At 40.0% G+C, this 19,540-nt stretch overlaps 1 protein-coding gene across 2 annotated transcripts in view; it reads left to right on the plus strand.

The window, feature by feature from the left end:
* SYT6 (synaptotagmin 6) overlaps positions 1 to 19,540 on the plus strand; it is a 110,930-nt gene that overhangs the window by 11,497 nt on the left and 79,893 nt on the right. For both annotated transcript variants that reach the window (XM_061630344.1, XM_061630343.1), the window contains exon 2: positions 5,996 to 6,554. In XM_061630344.1, the coding sequence (XP_061486328.1) occupies positions 5,996 to 6,554 (559 nt within the window). The remainder of the gene's footprint in view (positions 1 to 5,995; positions 6,555 to 19,540) is intronic.

The following is a 19,540-nucleotide window of genomic DNA, read 5'->3' on the forward strand; positions in this document are numbered from 1 at the left end:
TAAATGTTTTTATGTTGCTGTACACTTCCCTGATATTTTGCAAGACAGAGACATATTTATACTTCTATAAATAAATAGTATGTATGTATGTATGTATATATATATATATATATATATATACACATAGATACATACATATACATACACACATACATATATGTATGAGATACACTGCTTCTGAATATGAAGGTTCCATTTAGCTATCATGGCTATTTTAACCTTCGATAGAACTACCCCATCACTGGGTAGCAAATGTTATAGTTAATAACACACAGTATTTGTCTGTTCTAAATCTGTTACCAACCAACATCACCAGATGACCCCTAATTTATAATATGATAAGAGAAGGAGAAAAATCGATCTAGTTGCTCTCACCTTACCATTCATAATTTTAAAACCATCCTTTTGTCCCTTTCCCCTTAGAAATATTTGTTCTTAAGGGGAAAAAGCCCCAAACACTTTTGCCTAATACAAAATTAGGGCAATACCATTATTAAGCCAACTAAAATGTTACAAATGATGGAATATCTGTTCCGAATGATTGAATTTCTCACTATAGGGATTCCCCCACCCACCATCTGCAGAGGTATATTTTTTGGCGTAAGATAATACAGATATATCTCCTGAGAAGTGGGTCTTTCAAAGGAATTGTATCCTATTTTCCTGGCATGATGCCCTCTTGCCAGAAGACCATCACCTGCCATGATCAGAATTGGAGCTCTCTACAATGTCCCTGAAGGGCTCTTCTGCAGGTATCTGTCTTTCTCAGTTTCTCCACATCAGCCATCTTAGTCTCAAGGGAACACATTTCTTTCCTAGCAGCTCATTTCACTTATGCTACTTTTGTACCTTGTCTCTGCTAATGAGTGTTTTAATGAAGTGTTTCCCCACTGAATATGAACCATTAAGTACACAATGACAAATGGTTGCCCATTTTCACTTAGCACAAGAAAGCTCTGACAGTAAGATAAGAAAGATAAATATAAGTTGAGTACATTGCATGTCATCCAGCACTTTGGATGGCATGGTGTATGGGGGGGGGCTGATTGTTGGGAAACTCAGGTTCAAATCCCCTCTCAGCTTTCAAACTCAGTGCATGTCCTTGGCTAAGCCGCTGCCTCTCAGCCCATTCCACAGGATCATGAGAAGCCTGTTTACCCCTGGACTTCACTTCCCTCTCCTTCCCCTGTGGTTTCGTCTGTGTTGAATTTTAGATTGTAAGCTCCTTGAGGCAGGGACCTGTCCTTTCATACTCTGGAAAGCACCATGCACACTGAAGGTGTAACAACAACAACAAGCTGCTCTGAGCTCCTTGGACTGAGAGTGAGATACAGACATAACAAATAATTTACAAGCTGTTCCAAAAGTGTCTGCTGGAGCTTACCAAAGAAAGCAGGGTGACTTTAATGAAATGGACATAACTCCCAGCCCCAGCGGCAATGAGAAAGGTATGGCCCAGTGGTCACAGCAAGTTTACAATAACACAAAGAGACCTATATAAGAAGTATAATGATGTCATGGAGCTCAGGACAGCCCTGCTCTCAGTTTCTACTTATGACTACCCATGAAGGCTGCATATCATCTCTAAAGTGTCCCATCATAGAGACTGTGAGAGAGACTGAATGATATTTTGTGCTGTTGTTTGTCTGAAATTTCCTTAATCATTCACATCCATTAAGCTCACTCACAGAAGACATTATGAAGGAGGAAGAGAAAATAAGCATAATTTTGTCAAACTCAATTAGAAAAGTTCTCCTTGAACTCATGAATTATAGAGAAGAAGCCCTGTTATTGTGAGATCTCTGCAGAGGTGTGATTGAACCACACATCCTCCCTCAAGTCAAATATATTAGGGAAGATGGTGCACCAGGAAAATAAGTATATGGTTAGGTTTGTGTAACTTCTTCTCATTCATTTCTAATATGGAGATTACCCAAGCTCTCAGCAACTGAGAAGGGGAGTGGGTTCTGGGGATGGGGGAGAAATTCAGTTCAGTTCACATTTACAGGCAAACCAATCTAATTCGCACTTTCCAAAACAATACTTGAACTGAAACACAGTCAACCTTCGAGATTTGCACTTCTCTGAATTTTGCAGTGCAGTTCTCCAGTCAGGTAACGTTTACAAAATGGCATATACTAGGGGTAAAATATGCATGAAAATCCATATAATTAGTGAAAATAACATACAAAAGCACACATTGTTTGCAAAAACGTATTTGTGAAAATTGCTTTGAAAAACTGCTTATTAGGCAAAATTGCACAGAAAAATGTGTATATTAGGAGAAATTGCTGAGGCATTTTCATGAGGATTTTAGACAATATTTTTCATAAACTGATGTGGAAGTGTGCAGAATTGAATTTAAGTGGAAAAAATGGGAAACTGAAACTGAAATTGATAGATTTGCCCAACCTTAGTGAGTTCAGACTTAAGACAGAATGTACCAACCTTGTGGTTTCTTTCTCTTTCTCACTGTCTTTCTGGTTTTCTTTCCTTTTACTACTCATTTTAATGTGAGCGTATCAGCAATAGGGGAAAAAAGAGAATTCACATACTGGGGGTGTGGCTGTTGTTCACAAGCTACTGCCTATGAAGGTCCCAGCACTGTGACATCACTAGGGCCCCACCCTATGACATCACTAGGGCCCGCCCCTGAAATCTAGGGGTTTAGGATGCTTCTGACCCAGAAATCCTAACTGAAGATGTTTTTATTCCAGCAGGCATTTTAATTTAATTTAGTTTAGTTTAATTTAAACCAATTTTTATTTTCATTGTATTGTATTCCATGTACACCACTTAAAGACAATTGGAGTTCAGTGATATATAAATTGTCTAAATAAATCAAATAAGGTCAACAAAAGTTGGTACCAGGGGTGCCTACTGCTTGTGACATTGCTAGTGTGACAACTTCCCACTCCCTCACAACTAGTTTTATTTTTAAAAAAGGTAAAGTATGATTGGTTGCCTCTAGAGAACTCATGAAGCCCTTTCCAAAAATGTAAAAACAACCTGCATCTACATCAATGCTTTATCATTTGAAGATCCTCAAATAAATAAATAAAAACACATTGTTGTTGTTTTTGTTGTTGCTGTTAATAATAATAATAATAATAAACGCCTACGGCCATACTACCCTGATCACACCTGATCTCATCTGACCTCAGAAGCTAAGCAGGGTCAGGCAGGCCTGATTAGTACTTGGATGGGAAACCACCTCTGAATACCTCTTACTATGAAAACCCTATGAATATATCCAAAAAGTTTCATAGGGTTGCCATAAGTTGTAATCGACTTGAAGGCATATAACAACAAAAATTAAATATACATTAATATTTATTATTGTTAATAATACTAATAGTAACATTGATAGTAATAGTAATAATAGTAATATTAACATTAACAGTAATATTAATAATAGTAATATTAACATTAATATTAATGTATGTATCACTTATATTTCAACAGAAAATTCTAAGAGGTTTACATACCCCAACAAAAGGAATGTGTAAGAAATACAGTACAAATCTACGTTCAAGACCAACCAATACTACTATTTCTATTACTATTAATTCCACATTTTAAATAACATAATTAAATATTAAATATCTCTGAACATTGTACATGAGCAAAACAATTAAGAACCACAAAAGCAAATCATATTAAAACCATTAAAATACATCGATACAACAAAAGTAACATAATTATAGTCTATATCTTCATAAAAATCACATAATAAGAAAAACATATATCACAATACAATCATTCACATTCACACTACACAAAACTAATCTAAATGTACACCTCCCCTTCTCCATAGTCATTCAACACTCACACTCTCCTTACAACAAAGCACAATACTTCATCCATTCAATTCTCACTTCACTAAAACACTCAAATGTTCAACTAACCAATAATCAAGTACAGGAATAAAACAGCATTTGTTTCACCCCATCTTTCACCTGGAGCAATACAGACACCCTCTCCCCACCTGTCACCTAGGGAGACTAAGTCCATCCCCACCAACAGGCTCTCACCCTGTAGGAAATCTGGTGCAGCCACCAGCACACCTGGCATTCATAACCTCACAGGGAGCATCCCGGTCAGTCAGACAAAAATAAATGAAAACAATCTTCATTATAGAACACAAATATTAGTATTGAGGTACATAAATCTAGTTTCACAGAAAAAGATGGAACAAAAATAGGACAAAAAAGAAGTTTCAGCGCAGGTGCTACAATGGGGAGGGGGCAATTGGTGACATGGAGTCTCCCTCTCCCTCCTCGTATGTCCTGGCCTCAGCTTCCACACACCTGGCACTCAAGCCCCAGGCCTCCAGCTCACCGTGATTGGCTTTAAACCTCCTACAAAGCACAATGTATTTTGATGATCTAAGTGGTTCACTAGATCAGTGCACTGGTTTCTTCCTATGCCAAAAAGTCTTGGGCAGTCTGCAGCAGTAAAACTGGACAATGAATTGTAATTTTTTTCCACTGTTTATTCTATCCTCCATTATTCCAACAAGGGCAGGGTTGCAAATGCAGCACAGTCCAAACAAACCATGGCCAAGCATAGAGGTCGAAATGTGATCAGTGACAAAGCCCAGCAAGAGCTTAATGCCACTATCATAGGGAACTCAGACAACATATCTAGAAGCCAAAGACCCTGGTGTTTCCATTATTACCATCATCATCATTATCTCACCCTTCTGTGTATCACAGTGCACACTTCAGAATCTGAACTGATTCCTGCAGCTTGGGATGCCAAAAAGATTAATAAAAGTAGCAAACTAACCCACCCACACTTGCAAGAAGGCCATCCTCTTCCTTCATTATACATGAATGGCAGCCCCATGTGGGACTAAGGAAGATGGCACTCCTGTTCCCTAGAATATTGATTGCTTGTACAATGAAACCCCATAAGGAGCCAGTGTATTGCCTTAGCAGTAATTTGAAATTTGATGAGCTCAATGTATTCATGATCATCAGATTTGTTCTTTCATTGCAAGCAATTGGACTTGCAGGCAATCAGCTTCCAGCTAGGAATCTCTCTTTACAGGAATTTAAATTTTAGGGCACAGGATATGGAAAGAAAGTTTCATGGTAGCATCCCAAGCTGAAAGAACAGCTCCCAACTCTCTGGGAAATGCCTGTTGGAAGAGATGGGGCGAGGAAGGGCAAGGCAGGAGCCCAACTATGTAAAAATTTTGGCTTTTACCATTTATTTATTTATTAGATTTATATGCCGCCCCTCTTCCCAGTAGTATTTGAATAATAACTGGTGGATGGGCTGTATCTCAGTGATAATCCACATGCTTTGCATGCAAAAAAGTCCTAAATTAAATCCCTGGTATTTCTTGGTAGGTTTTGGAAAGACCCCTATCTGAAACCCTGAGAAGGCACTCCCAATCAGTGCAGCACATGCTGAACCAGATGGACCAATGGCCTGGCTCAATATAAGTCACCTTCCTATTTTTTTTTCTAGTGAAGAGAATGGTGAGGGAGATTTATGCCACCTTAACTGAGGAAGAATGAGATAACGTAATTTTTTTTTAAAAAACCCATTATCTAGTGTAAATGGAAGGGAAATAGCTAAACCCCAGTCTTCATCCCCTTCTGTCAGGTTATAGTATGAAGGAGAATTGTTATCATGTTTTTGTGTAACACATAGTCAGGATCTAAGCAAGGAAAGAAGAAAATGGGGTTATCACACCAAAATGTCACACCTCTTCATCCAGGAGGTAAAGCGGCATATCTTAGCATTTGGGATGGGTGGGTTTCTGGAACTCCTTCCATCCATCCAGCCAGCCAGCCAGCCCGCCCGCCCACCCTTCCTCCCATTTAGGGCTTAGTACTGTCCCTCTCTCTAGGCCATTTTTGGTCCATGCATGACCAAGAGAGTACTATGTTCCCTATGTTCTGTCTCTGAAATTAGGCCAGGCACCCAGGATGGTCATCTGCCAGCGTACAACATGCTATCCTGTTCTTATCTCTTGCAGGCACATTTCTTTCAAGAGGCACTTGCCCAGGCAGATGCATGTTTCCAGTGTGGACTACGGTACAGAACTGCCACTTGCGGCAGAGCAGCCAACGTGCATTGGCCGGATCAAGCCAGAGTTGTACAAGCAGAAATCTGTGGACTCTGAAGACCCTAAGAAAGAGGCAGAAAAAACCTGTGGGAAAATAAATTTTTCTTTGAAATATGACTATGAGAATGAAACCCTGATTGTGCAGATTCTCAAGGCTTTTGACTTGCCTGCCAAGGACCTCTGTGGCAGTTCCGATCCCTATGTCAAGATCTACCTCTTGCCTGACAGGAAGCGCAAGTTCCAGACACGCGTGCACAGGAAAACTCTCAACCCCACCTTTGATGAGTGCTTTCAGTTCCCTGTGTCCTATGAGGAGCTGACCAACAGGAAGCTCCATCTTAGCGTCTTTGACTTTGACAGGTTTTCCCGGCATGACATGATTGGGGAGGTGATCTTAGAGAACCTCTTTGAGGCTTCAGATCTTTCTCGGGAGACCTCCATCTGGAAGGATATTCAGTATGCCACAACTGTGAGTAGAGGGGTTTGCCAATAGTGTGGAGAAAGAATTGTGCACCACTGCTGGGAAGAGTTTGCAAAGCACCAATGCCCTGGCTCCCTAGGTCAAGTTGACCATTAAAATGAGAGCTTTGGTGCAGGTAGACAATAAGTTTTCTTTTGGAAGTATACATTATACTGTACCAGCTCCAGATTTTAGAGGGCCCTTGGACAAGAGGCCCTCATGGGGCCCATCCTCCTGACTTCTGTCCCTTCTATCCCCTCAGTTGACCTTTTGTTTGGACCCAGAGGCAAGTGAAGGATGCTGCTCCTCACTTTGTTCATTGTGCTTGCATACTCAGAGGAGAGAGGTGAACAGGCAGTGATAGGAAGGAGGAGGAGCAGAAGGTGCCAGGAGTCTCCAGGGGTTGACAGTGAGCCTCCTGCAGGGATGATGACCTCAACAGGTGCCCAGCTATGCTGGCCTGACATTAAATTGTCATGAATACAACCCAGGATTGGAGGGGGAAAGCACAGAGATCGAAACAATCTAGTTTTCAAAGAAATTCAGTCTGTTCAAAAGCTCTCAGTCATGCAACACATTCACAGATGCTCTGCCAGGATATAGTTACCAAAGACAGTTGCTCTGTCTAGATAGCCCATCTGATATCACAGAGGGATGGATGGAGGGCCAAGCAATAGCAGATACTTCACACTGCTCCTTGGGGTACTGCACAGGTTTTTGCCCAAAAGCAGTTTAAGTAGAACTAAATGCCATTCAAACACTCATTCATTTAGCTTATTATTGATTACATTAGAAATAGTAATATTTACATAAACATATATATGAGTATACTCACAACTAGGGATAGGGGAGCAATTTCAGTTCCTATTTAAAGTGGAATCTATCAAGTTCATACCTTCTGAAACAATATGAGAACCAAAGCAACAGCATCCTTCAAAATTTGCACTTATCCAAATTTTGCAATGCAGTTCTCCAATCAATGTATACAAAAATGCATATATTAGGGGAAAGTGTGCATAAAAATGAATATATTAGTGAACATAATATACAAAATGAATTACATTATGAGAAATTGCTTGCAAAAATGTGTACATTAGTCAAAACAGCCTACAAAATGTGTTTATTAGGAGAAATTCACAATATAATATTGAATTTTCATGAGGATTTTTTCAAAAGAAATTGCAAATTGTTGCAGAACTGTGGAAAACTGAATTTAAGATTAGAAAAATGAGAAACAGAGAACCAACATTTTATTTATTTTATATCCCGCCCTTACTCCCAGTAGAAGCCCAGAACTTTGACAGAAATTTGCATCTCTACTCACAACAAATTCAGACACTCATTTTGCAAAATAATACCTGACTTATTATGGTAAGTGGCAATACTTACATTTTCGTTACAGGTCTTAGGCCAGTGAGGAGATCTTTAACTAACTAATTCATTGGCAAGCTGCCAATCCCAACATTTACCTGATGTCTCTCCACCATAATAATGTTAGCAAATCCACTTAAATAACCCAGAGTGCAGAGAGAAAAGTCCTGACAACACTGTACTGAACAAACTGAACAAAAACAGTGTATAATTTGAAGAGAAAGGAACAGAGAGATCTTGTATTACAGTTCAGACCTTGTACGTAGCAGGGAGACATACAACCAAACATAGGCAATCCTCTCAAAACTACACAGCCAATCTGAGCACATGCTACCTCACTGAAGTTGATGCTACTCTGCCTGGTTGCTAAGCAACACCTCCATCCATCCCTATCTTGGCTAGTTAACTTTAACACAGAATTAACCCTTAAGTTACAAACTGAGTGATCCCTGCTGTTGAACTTCCAACAAATAGTTCATTTTATGGTTTGTTATCAACGTTGAAACTCCAGGGTGAGATGTACACACCCAGATTCTGTCAAACTGTGGCAAGGAGGCAAGATGAAGGTGCAGAGTTGGACCAGGACATTTTGCTGCAAAGGACAAGGTGGTGCCCTCCCCCAATACCACATATAGAAGTTGACCAAAAGCTGGCAGTTGAATCTGCTGCCTGAGATAGCTGCCATGCTATCTAATGGTAGTTTTCTGACTATTTCAGGGAATTCGAACATAAGAGCCTCCTTATTGTTCAAACCAGTAGGCAAGCCTAACCTGAAAAGAATGATCAGGGGTAGTCCTCTCCACTGGCCACAGTTTGGAGGTGGTACAATGGCTAAGTTCCTGCTTGATATCTCCTAGGTTCCTGGTTGTTGGATCTGCTGTATGTTTTAAATTCTGATGTCTTTGGGGGTGGAAAAGAAAAGGCTCACTATGCATTTGCACAATCTGGAAATTGTTTTTATGTGCCTTTGTGCATGGAAAACTGTATTCAAATAATATGTGAGGAACTAGAAATACAGGGAAAGTGTGTGTGGAAGAGACTGTTGCTGCAAGGGCTGGGTCCAGCCTCAGACGTTCACTGACTTGCATTTTAAGCAAAACTGCCATCTCATATTCAGTACTGCAACCATGAAATCTGGATATCTGCTTTATTTTTAAAAATGCTGAAGCTGCAACATACCATATTTTTATCTCCTAATTATTATTCAAATTCCCAACTCTCCCTGTTAATAATGGTTAGCAAATGGCAACTAAAGCAGACTAGCCTTAACAGGGAATAATCCTCTCATATGTTTGGAGTCTGATTTGCTGATTCAGTTATTCAAATTTCTCTGTCCTTTTAAGAAACTCTTTTTTACAGCAAAGCTAAGTCTACTTCCCGCACCAAGAGCAGTCAGGGTCCTGAATTCATTATCTCTCTTTCACCTCAGTTAATAGATGGGCTGATTTGTTAACTGTATCATTCCCATTTTAACTCCATACCAGGTCAGAGCTCTTTATTAGTCAATATCAGAAGCATAAGCTCCTGTTTCTCTTTCCTAGTTGAATAAGATGGAGGAGCAGATGGCATATCCATGACCTGCTAATCATATTCAATATTAAAGCTTGAGGTCAGATTTTGTTATTATAGAGCAGGAGGGGGAACCTTAGGCCTGGGGGCCAAATGTGGCCTTCCAGTCCTCTCTATTTACCTATCCAGGGCAGGTGCTAGGGCACCAGCCTGCCCCAAGCCTGTGGTGCCCTCCCATGCATTTCAGCTACCTCATCTTGTGTTGTGTCACATGAACGAAATGTGTGGGCGCTTCCGAAAGGAAACTCCTACTGCATGCCTGCCATCTACATACTTAGCAGTGAGGATACACAGCTTCACGGGAATAGGAATCTTAAAGGGACAGCAATTCTTACAGATTCTGAGATACTGAAAGAAAAGAATAGGGGCTTGTTCTGAACACCCATATAATTTTAGTGATAACAGAGCCATCTTCTAGAACCAGTGGACATTTACCTTCCAGGGCAGTAACACCTTGAGGGGGGATTTTTGTTGATGCTGGGGCAGGGGAGGAAAGGGTTAAAGATGCCCCCCCATACCATGGTCCCAACAGAAATCAGGGGTGGTGCCCACATCAGATATTAAAAGGGGAAAAAATAATGTAACATCAAATGACTTGTCTAGGGTCATATCTAGTTTAGATCTCTATATTAGCCATCAAAAGCTTTGTAGAAGGTGTCTGATTAAGAGACTGATATGGATGGGTCTAGCTGAAAGGCTATTGTCAAGGAACTCCAGATTGCTGGCTCAGACTTCCTGCAATTATTCATCAGTACTGCTAGTGTACTCTGGTCTTGGGACAATCAGATGTTCCCTTGTTGCTTTCAGGCTTCCAACCTTTCTATTACTCCAAGGAATTATTCACTGCTCTGAAATCTTATTTGTACTATGGCATTTCAGCTGTTTCTATGAAATAGATTGCTTTCCTCTCCTTAACAAGACTGTTTGATTTCCCTCTGCCCTCACCTTCATTTCTGTATCTAATCTGTACAACCTACTGTCCTAGGGAGTTGATCGGCTTGCTTTGTAACCCAACTTTGAGAATAATCTCAATAGATGTAAAAAAACCTCAGCAACCCTGGATCTTTATAATCAAATCTCTGCAAGAGTTTGAACAAATTTGCTTTAAATGAGAAATTAAAGAATCTGCCAAATTGATTTTCCTTTTGGTGGTGCCAAGCCTGGGAAACACCTCTACTTGAGCATTAAGGCAGCTGCCTGGGGAAAGTTTTAATACTTTGGGTGGAAGGGAATTACGATGGCACAGTGGGGTATATGGCCTTGTACTGAGCATGTAATTTGTCTCAGAAGAGTCATTGCCTGAAGGCTTTTCTTGCAGTCTTGCCCTCTAAACCCTCAGTGCTATACTTACCCCAGAAGCACCACTGTCATTGCTATGCTTCAAGAGCACAGTCTCATTATTCCTATGTAAAGCTCTCCATTTATCATCCTAATAGCATAACTGTCTCACAGGTTTGCAAACACTTCTGCAATGTTGTTGTGATTGCTAACAACCCAGGAAACAGTAAGATCCTTAGCAGATGCTGCTAATTTTAACAACCCAGTGTGTTTCAAGCAGTAGCCCTCCTAATCGGCATCATAAATATGTATTAAAGCTTAGCCAGACCTCACACAAGGGTGCTAATGCTTGCCCCTAATGAAGTTCTTAATCACTCCTCTGTCGAATGCTGCAGAGAAGAAAGTTAAACCTCATTTTTCTTCCAAAATCCACATTAAGGCAATGCTTTTATTAGGCCAGCCAAAATGTCTCAAAACAGAGTGCAAGCTTTTGAGTTCTCCAGAACTTTTTACCAGGTTAGATGGCAAACAAAATGGGGAGGGGAAGGAAACAGTTGGCTGATATTGGAGCCATGGATTCTGCCCTTAGTCACAAGAAGGAATGTGGGAGGAGGTAGCAGACATTCAAATGAAATTCTGTTAGGTGTCACACAGGTTTCAGGTTGCACCAAGGTCTGTGGGAAGGAGAAATATACAATGGTTGGTCCCTCATGTTTGAAAATATAAAATCCAGCTGTCACCACATCTGTTTCCATCACTGGATGCAACAAACAGGTTCCTTGGTAAGTGGAAAATGAGAAAAAAGACTGAACAGATTTTAGATTAACAAAGCTGGAGGTTAATTTTAGATGATGTGCTAAGTTTTTTAAAAAGTCAATAGAAGCCAGATTGGGATCACCTAGCAGTTGGAGGGATTGTACCCTCCGACGAAGTCTCATCTTCAAGTGGTTTTTCTTAACACCAGTTCAAAGACATTGTTCTTACAAAAAAAAGTATAATACCAATTCAGTGATTAAGGCTGGATATAGAAAACTGTTTTTGTTCCCCTCCCCCCCACGGAATTGGAGGTGATTTGAAAGAGAGACGGCAGCTTGCAATTTGTACACTCATCCTCTCTCTTCATCTGATAAACAGGTTTTGTGTGTTTTTGCATTGTTTCAAAAGCCTTTAAAACCTGTTTGAGTTGAGGTGACAGAAGAACCACATGTATACACCAGGGGAAATTAAATGTCTCTCAATCAAACCACTTTCAGCTCTCTTAGAAACTATTGACTGTTTAAGCAGTTTATGGGGTTCTCCATGGCTCTTTTAACTCCTTGATTACCTTAGTGTGTATGCAGATTAAAATGTATTTCCATCATGTTTCTTTTTGTGGCTCATATAACAACATGGGTTGCCGGGTTATTAAAGTGAAAATTGAAGCTCTTCTATAAAAAGAAAGAACAGTACTTGTGGCCTTCAACAAGAGTCCTCCAAGTGAAACCATAATGCCAAGAAGCAAGGGAGGATCTGCCACACTCTGGAAGTGTATAAGATAAATTTCTAAGTACTACACATAATTTTATTAATTTCAGGTGTAGGGAAATTACTGTTTTTACACTGTACACAGCCTCACTTCTCAGCTGGCTGCATGATGTTATAGTGCACAAAATGCTACAAAATGGTAAATTGGTTGTTTTCCTTTCTCTTTGGGTCTTTCCAGATATTTTTCACGTGTTCATTGATAAGTCTGTTCTAGTAAACTTTGTAGCTTATTTCCATTTAAAAATTTTATTAAAATGATTTATATGCAGGCAAAGTTTATGAAGTAATGCAGATCCACATAATACATTTAAAGCACATCCAACTCGCATTTAAAGTGCACTATTCCCCCCAAAGAATCCTGGGAAGTGTAGTTTCCCCTCACAGTTATAGTTCCCACCACCCTTAACAAGCTATAGTTCCCAGGATTCTGCGGTGGGATTCATGTGCTTCAAATGTATGTTGAATGTGCTTTAAATGCATGGTGTGGATCTGCCCTAGTATGCTGTGCATTCATTAGTAAATTGAAAATAACAACTTTAAAAGATTGGAGGCAACCGAGAGGTCTTCTGTATCTTTAAAAGTTGTGCAGGGGGAAGGGAGAATTCCACCTGGTGGTTTTTCTCATTACAGCATTGCAAGAACACCTGCACTTGACTGACTTTCTCTTCTCCTAAAGATACAGGATCAGTCTCAGGCCATGAACCTGGCAACCCTGTTTGGGATGCTTCTGACCTGGCAACCCTAACTGAAACTAAGGATGGGGGGGGGATTCAATTCACTTTGCATTTAAAGGCGAACTTACTAAATTCGCATTTTCTGAAACAATATGTGAATTGAAACATAGTCATTGTTAGTGAAAAGAGCATGCAAAAATGCTTCATATTAGGGGAAATTGCTTTGCAAAAATGTGTATATTAGGCAAAATTGCATACAATATGCATATTATGAGAAATTTGCACTAAAATGCTGATGGATTTTCATGAGAACTTTTTTCAAACAGAATTAACGAACTGCTGGGGAAATATGGAGAATTTACGATTGAAAAATTAAAAACTGTGAGAAACCAAAACTGACATATTCACCCACCCCTAATTGAAACTGGGCTCTTTTGCATACAAAGCTCTACCAGTGTGCTACGGTCCTTCCCAAATGTTTCTATGTATGCATTTTACACTAAGATATGTATATTATGCACACTTTACACATTGTACATGTTTTCAAATGCAGACTGAACATAATCCCTGAGCTTCCCTAGGCTGAGCTTCCATAGCAAAGAAACAACCTGGCAGTCTGCCAAATTTCATACCTACACACTTTTTTCAGAAGTAAAACCTTCTGCCTGTGTTGTTGCTCATGGATGGGACTTCAGGACAAGAAAAGAAATGATAAAATAATTGAGAGATAAAAGAATGAATGCCTTTAGTACCCAAAGAAACAGAACAGTCCAGACTGGATTACTGTAATGTGCTCTATGTTGGGCTGCCCTTGAGGTTGGTCTGAATACTGCAGCTGGTGCAAAATGCGGTGGTGAGACTGCTCACTGGGGCAGGGTATCACCAACATGTCACCCCACTGCTGAAAGAGTTGCACTGGCTACCTATTAGCTACCGGGCTAAGTTCAAGGTTCTGGTTTTAGTGTACAAAGCCCCATATAGCTTGGGACCAGGATACCTGAAAGATCGTCTTACCCCTTATATACCCAGAAGATCATTACACTCTGCAGGTGAAGGCCACCTGCAGATACCATCTTATCAGGAAGTCCGTTCCACACAACATAGGAAATGGGCCTTTAATGTAGTGTCACCTACCCTTTGGAATTCCCTCCCCTTAAATTTAATACAAGCACTGTCTCTGTTATCTTTTCGGCGCGTACTAAAGACCTTTCTCTTTCAACAAGCCTTTTAAATAGAGCCCTTATCCCAGTCTGCATCTGTGTTGGAATTGCTTTTTAATATGCTTTTAAACTTTTTTTTTTAAAAAAAGATGTTTTCAAAAATTTTAAATTATTTTTAAAGATGTTTTGTTTTAATATATTTTAAAGTCTGTTCTTATGATGTTTTAATCTGTTTTTAGTGTTTTTGTTTGCCACCCTGGGCTTCTACTGGAAGGAAGGGTGGGATATAGATCTAATAAATAATAAATAAATAATAAACAAAAGAGCAACAACCTTGCACTGTTGTTTCTCTATCTGGTTGGTAGCAATGGTGAATGTTGACATTTTAAATTGACATCTTGGCTAATGTTCTCCATCACAGCATAGTAATGCTGTTACTACATAGCCAGCTGCTGTGCCCAGGCTTCTCATTCAAAACAAATGTATCTGCTATATCTGTATTTATTATGATAAGTACATAGGGATGGCCAGATCTCTCAATTTTGGTTTCTCTCCGTTTCTCATCTTTCCAATCTTAAGTTCATTTCTCCACATTTGTACATCAGCTTGTGATTTTTTAAAGTTCTTGTGAAAATTCATCAGCATTTCAATGTGAATTTTGCCTAATATACACATTTTTCCAAGGAATTCATGTTTTGTATGTTATTTTCATAAATACATGCATTTTTATGCAACAAACCTTCCTCATTCTGAGGGCCACATTGCCATTTGGGCAGCTTTCCAAGGCCTGCATATCAGTGGTAGGTGGAACTAGAGACAAAGTGTATGCAGAAATGAAAGTAAATTTTATTTTTGTCCAGTAGGATAGCTTCTACACACACTCATTCACACACCCCTCTCTATCCTCCATCCAGACAAGCAAGAATCATTATCAGAGTTCAAGGACATATTCTACCCAGACAAAAACACAGGGTGATAAAAAAGTCAGTGAGGGGTGTGGCCTGGGAGCAGCCTTTCCCAACCAGTGTGCCTCCAGATGTTGTTGGACCACAATTCCCATCTTTCCTGACCATTGGCAATGCTGGCTGAGGCTGATGGGAGTTGTACTCCAACAACATTTGGAGGCACACTGGTTGGGAAAGGCTGCCTGGGAGAGAGGATATTGTGTGGGTAGAACTCCAGTGGTCGGATAGAGAGGCCTGGAGGAGCAAATCTGGCCTCCAGGCGTGAGCTTCTCCACCCCTTCCCTAGTGTATACATTTTTGATTCAGACAGGCTTTTGGACTAGAAGATGTTTAAGATAGGGCCTCATAAGGTCTGTTGTATGGTCCTATTCTTAATGTTTTAAATTGTCTTAGTATCTTAAGTGTATGTTTCATGGTTTTAATGTCACGAATAGTTTAATTCTATTTTAATTGTATATTTTTGTATGTTTTTTTACCTATGTGTAGTTTTTATTTGTAAGCCGCCCTGAGTTCCCATTTTGGAAAAAGGGCGGGGTAAAAATAAAGATTCATTCATTCATTCATTCATTCATTCATTTTTGTACACGTTACTTGGCTGGAGAACATCACTGCAAAATTCAGAGAAGTGTGAATTACTGTGATGGCTGTGTTTGATTTACATATTGTTTTGGAAAGTGTGAATTAGGTAGGTTCAGTGTGAACTGAACTGAATTTCTCCCCCATCCCTACAAGTACACACAGATTTTGTACACACAGGCCTTTCCTGAAGCCTGCCCAGCATGGTGGCCAATTTAATTAGCCACTGTTTCATGTTTCTTCATTGTCAGCTAGGCTGTGCCTTGGTGAGTCACTCGGACAATTTGGGATTAATTGATGGTGGTCTTACTACTATGAGAAGCAGACTAGATTGCAGCAGAGGGCTTCTTCACTGCCTGCAGCACAGGAAGCTGTACAAAATGTATTACAAAACTTGCTTAATCAGTATGCCCAAGGAAAAATGGCTTAAGGACAAAATCAATTTCCAGTCTGATTCTGGTGGATTTTGATTCCCAGCAGTTTTTCTGCACAAATTGGGCTTAAAATTTGAGAATGGGCAGTTGCCCTCTAGTTGCAAGGATGGCAATATGTTTACTACTACTGGAGGTGAGAGAGTTTTATCTGCTTGCATTTGTTATGATCTTCTGCTCTAGATTTCTCAGGGACATCTACCCATTTTTTGGTGAGGCACCAAACTCTTCACTTTATCTCCAGTCTCAGAGGCAAGCTGAAGAAAAGGCCATGGCTCTGCTAGTCATGGCAATGCAACCTTTTTCATCCATTCGAAATTGATGTGTGGTTCAAATTTGCAGAAGGAAGATTGCAAGGGGTTAAATATGAACAGGATTTGAAATAGCCTGTCTAGTTGCTTCTAGATGACCAGTTTATTGAGCATTCATCCTGATTTGTTTGTGCAAAGTTTGTAGGGCAGTTAGATGACATTGACTATTTATTGAACATTCATGCTGATTTGCATACAGAGAGGTTATATGTTATTGCATCAAGCAAGGTTTATACTACACTTTCCCATGCATTTCCCTGTCACTTTCCTTTTTGCAAAAAAAAGAGAGTCAAATGGTGGGATGGGCTTGTACAAGAGCACCAATCAACTTTAATTACTCCACCTGAACTTGCCAGAATATGATTGCATCCCATCCAAAAATAGTGATAGTCTGGAAGTGTCCAAAGATCCACTGCCACTGTTTCTCTGCCATTGAACAAGAATGGCCTCAGAAATGCAGGCAGATTGAATGTACCCACTAACACCCATGTTAAATGACCACCTGAACAATGATCAAAGAGGGGGCATAATTTATCATTGGTCTCTCTCCTTCAGATCTTTTTTCAGTGCCCTCAGTCTTATTTTCCATTTCACCTCAGATGCTGGCATATCAACTCAGCTTCAGTTTCAACAACATTCTCAGCACATTGCCAGCCAGGCAGCCACTTTTTCTAGGGGTTACCACCTCACCTTACATCCCAAACCTTACTAACTTGATAGTTTGATATTTATTTGTTTATATCTTTTCCTTCCTCCGCAAAGGGGGCCCAGGGCAGCTACCATAAAACATAAAATCTGACAAAACAACATCAATGTACAATAATTAAAATGGTTGTTTTAAAAACAACCATTTCTTGCTGCCTAAATGTACCTAAGTTATAAAGTTAGTGATTTAGTGGAGGGGAATGCACAGGGGCAGTGTCCTGAACTTTTTTTCAAAGGCAGAGCAATGACATCAGTTGCCAGAACACCAGCCTGGCTTGTTTCATCTGAGTTCTGTAGTACTGAAGTCAGACTTCCCCAACCTGGCGCCCTCCAGAAGTTGACAACTACATCTCCCATTGTCCATGACCATTGGCCATGCTAGCTGGGACTGCTGAGAGTTGTAATCTAAAACATCTGGAGGACACCAAACTGAGGAAGGCTGTTTGAACCCTTAGCAGTTTATATTGATGCAAATACAGCAGCCTTTTAAACTGCAGGTAAAACAAAAGCAAAGGACACTATTCTACTAACACATCCCATCAGCGCAAGAATTACCGCTAGTGCAATGGGACTTTTCCCTTCTCTCATCCCCTCATGCGTATCCCACACCCTCCCCATATCTGCTCTGGAGGGTTGGGGAAACCCCTAGAACAGATTTAGGGGGTGCATGGGGGGAGGAGAGGGGGGAGTCCCATTGTATTAATGATAATCCTTGCGCTGATGGGACCTTGACTTAGCACTTCATTGAAAACAACCCAAGATATAGAGCAGGAGTTCCAAAATGTGATCAAACAAACCACTGGTGGTCCCTGAGCTTCATTCAGGTAGTCCACAACATCTGTAAAAATAGCACAGTGTATTACAATTGCTACAGCAGGCAGAAAAATCACTAAGTGGTCTGTCAAGACCCTCAGAATTTTCAAGTAGTCTGTGGGGGAAAAGGTTTAGGAACCACTAGTATAGGGCATCATAGCAAGCAGGTATGCATGGCCTGTAGATTGAAAATCCAGTAGTTTATGATGTGGTTAATACTATCTATCTAGCTAGCTATCTGTCATCTGTCATCTGTCTATCATCTGTCTATCTATCTTCTATCTTCTATCATCTATCTATCTTCTATCTGTCATCTATCATGTATCTATCATTTGCAGTTCTCTGATTTAAGGTACGCAAAGAAGCTGACAAAATGTATTATTCAAAATGTATCTGCTGTTTTCCCTCCCACTGAACTTTACATGTAAGTACTTCACAGTTAACAGGCAACTTAGATCTGCTTTGTTGTAGGCTGCTCTGTGCTCCTCCCACGCCCACAGTTGGGAACTGCAAGAAAAGTTTCGAGTGGGACATGTAGATAGCAGGAAAAGGAAGAGTAAAGGAAAGTGTTTCTTCAGCCTTTTGCAACCATTGATGAGCACCAAGATGTATGTTTTAATAAATGAAAGTTGCTACTTTGCTGGTAACTTACAGGCATCTTTGGGGGTGACTAGGGAAGAAGCTCTTGAAAAAGGAGTGGATTTTTTGGCAGCCGAAAGATCGTGCTCAAAAACATCATGCTGATAGGTATGGAGTCTGCAGTTATTCAGTGGTGAGAGAAGATACTCTGTTCATGCTCAGAGGTACTTCCCCCCATATTATAGGACTTAGTCCTAGTTTTGAAAACAAACTCCTTGGCTGAATCCTTGTGAATTTTTTTGGCATAAATTAAGTTATGGGGATTAAGAGGCAAAAAGAGAAGGGGTCAAGGGAGAATTGTAAGAAACAAAAATGAATCTGTTTTTTATGAAGAGCTAGGGAAAAGTAATAAATTACAGTTACATGCCCCCCCAAAAGTAGTAATTACCGTTACAATTACGGTTGCTCTGAAAGTAACTGATTACTTTACTTTTACTCAAAAGTAATTGCTACAATTACATTTTAGTTACTTTTTAAAATAAAATTGCCTACAAGGTGCTGGCCTTGGCTGCTGCACATCTAAGTAGCCTAAAACAACATTAAAAATAAGCACACACATACAGAGGGTAGTAGTATATATTTTTTTATCCATAAGATTAACAGAATGGCATAACAGAATCTCACATCCCCTCACCCCAGCCCCAGCAATGATACCCCAACACACATATTTTTTGTATATATATATTGCCTCCAGCTCTTTTCTCCTTCCACTCCTGTCAATTTTTAAACAATTGTTTTCTCCACCCCGTCTCGCTCTCCACCTCCTCCCTCGTCACCTCCTAAGCACCCATAGAGCATGAAGGTAGAACAACGCTGCACAGAAGCCCAATTTGAAGCACATTATTTTTATTCACAAATCAGAGGAGCAGAAGACTTTCCCTGCTCCTCCCCCCCCAAGTAATGCGCAAAAGTAATGCTGGAAACATTACAATTACTCCTCAAAAGTAATGAAGTTACTACTCGTTCTATTACCAGCAAA

Source organism: Rhineura floridana, chromosome 6, assembly GCF_030035675.1.
Source record: "Rhineura floridana isolate rRhiFlo1 chromosome 6, rRhiFlo1.hap2, whole genome shotgun sequence".
NCBI classification, from domain to species: Eukaryota; Metazoa; Chordata; class Lepidosauria; order Squamata; family Rhineuridae; genus Rhineura; species Rhineura floridana.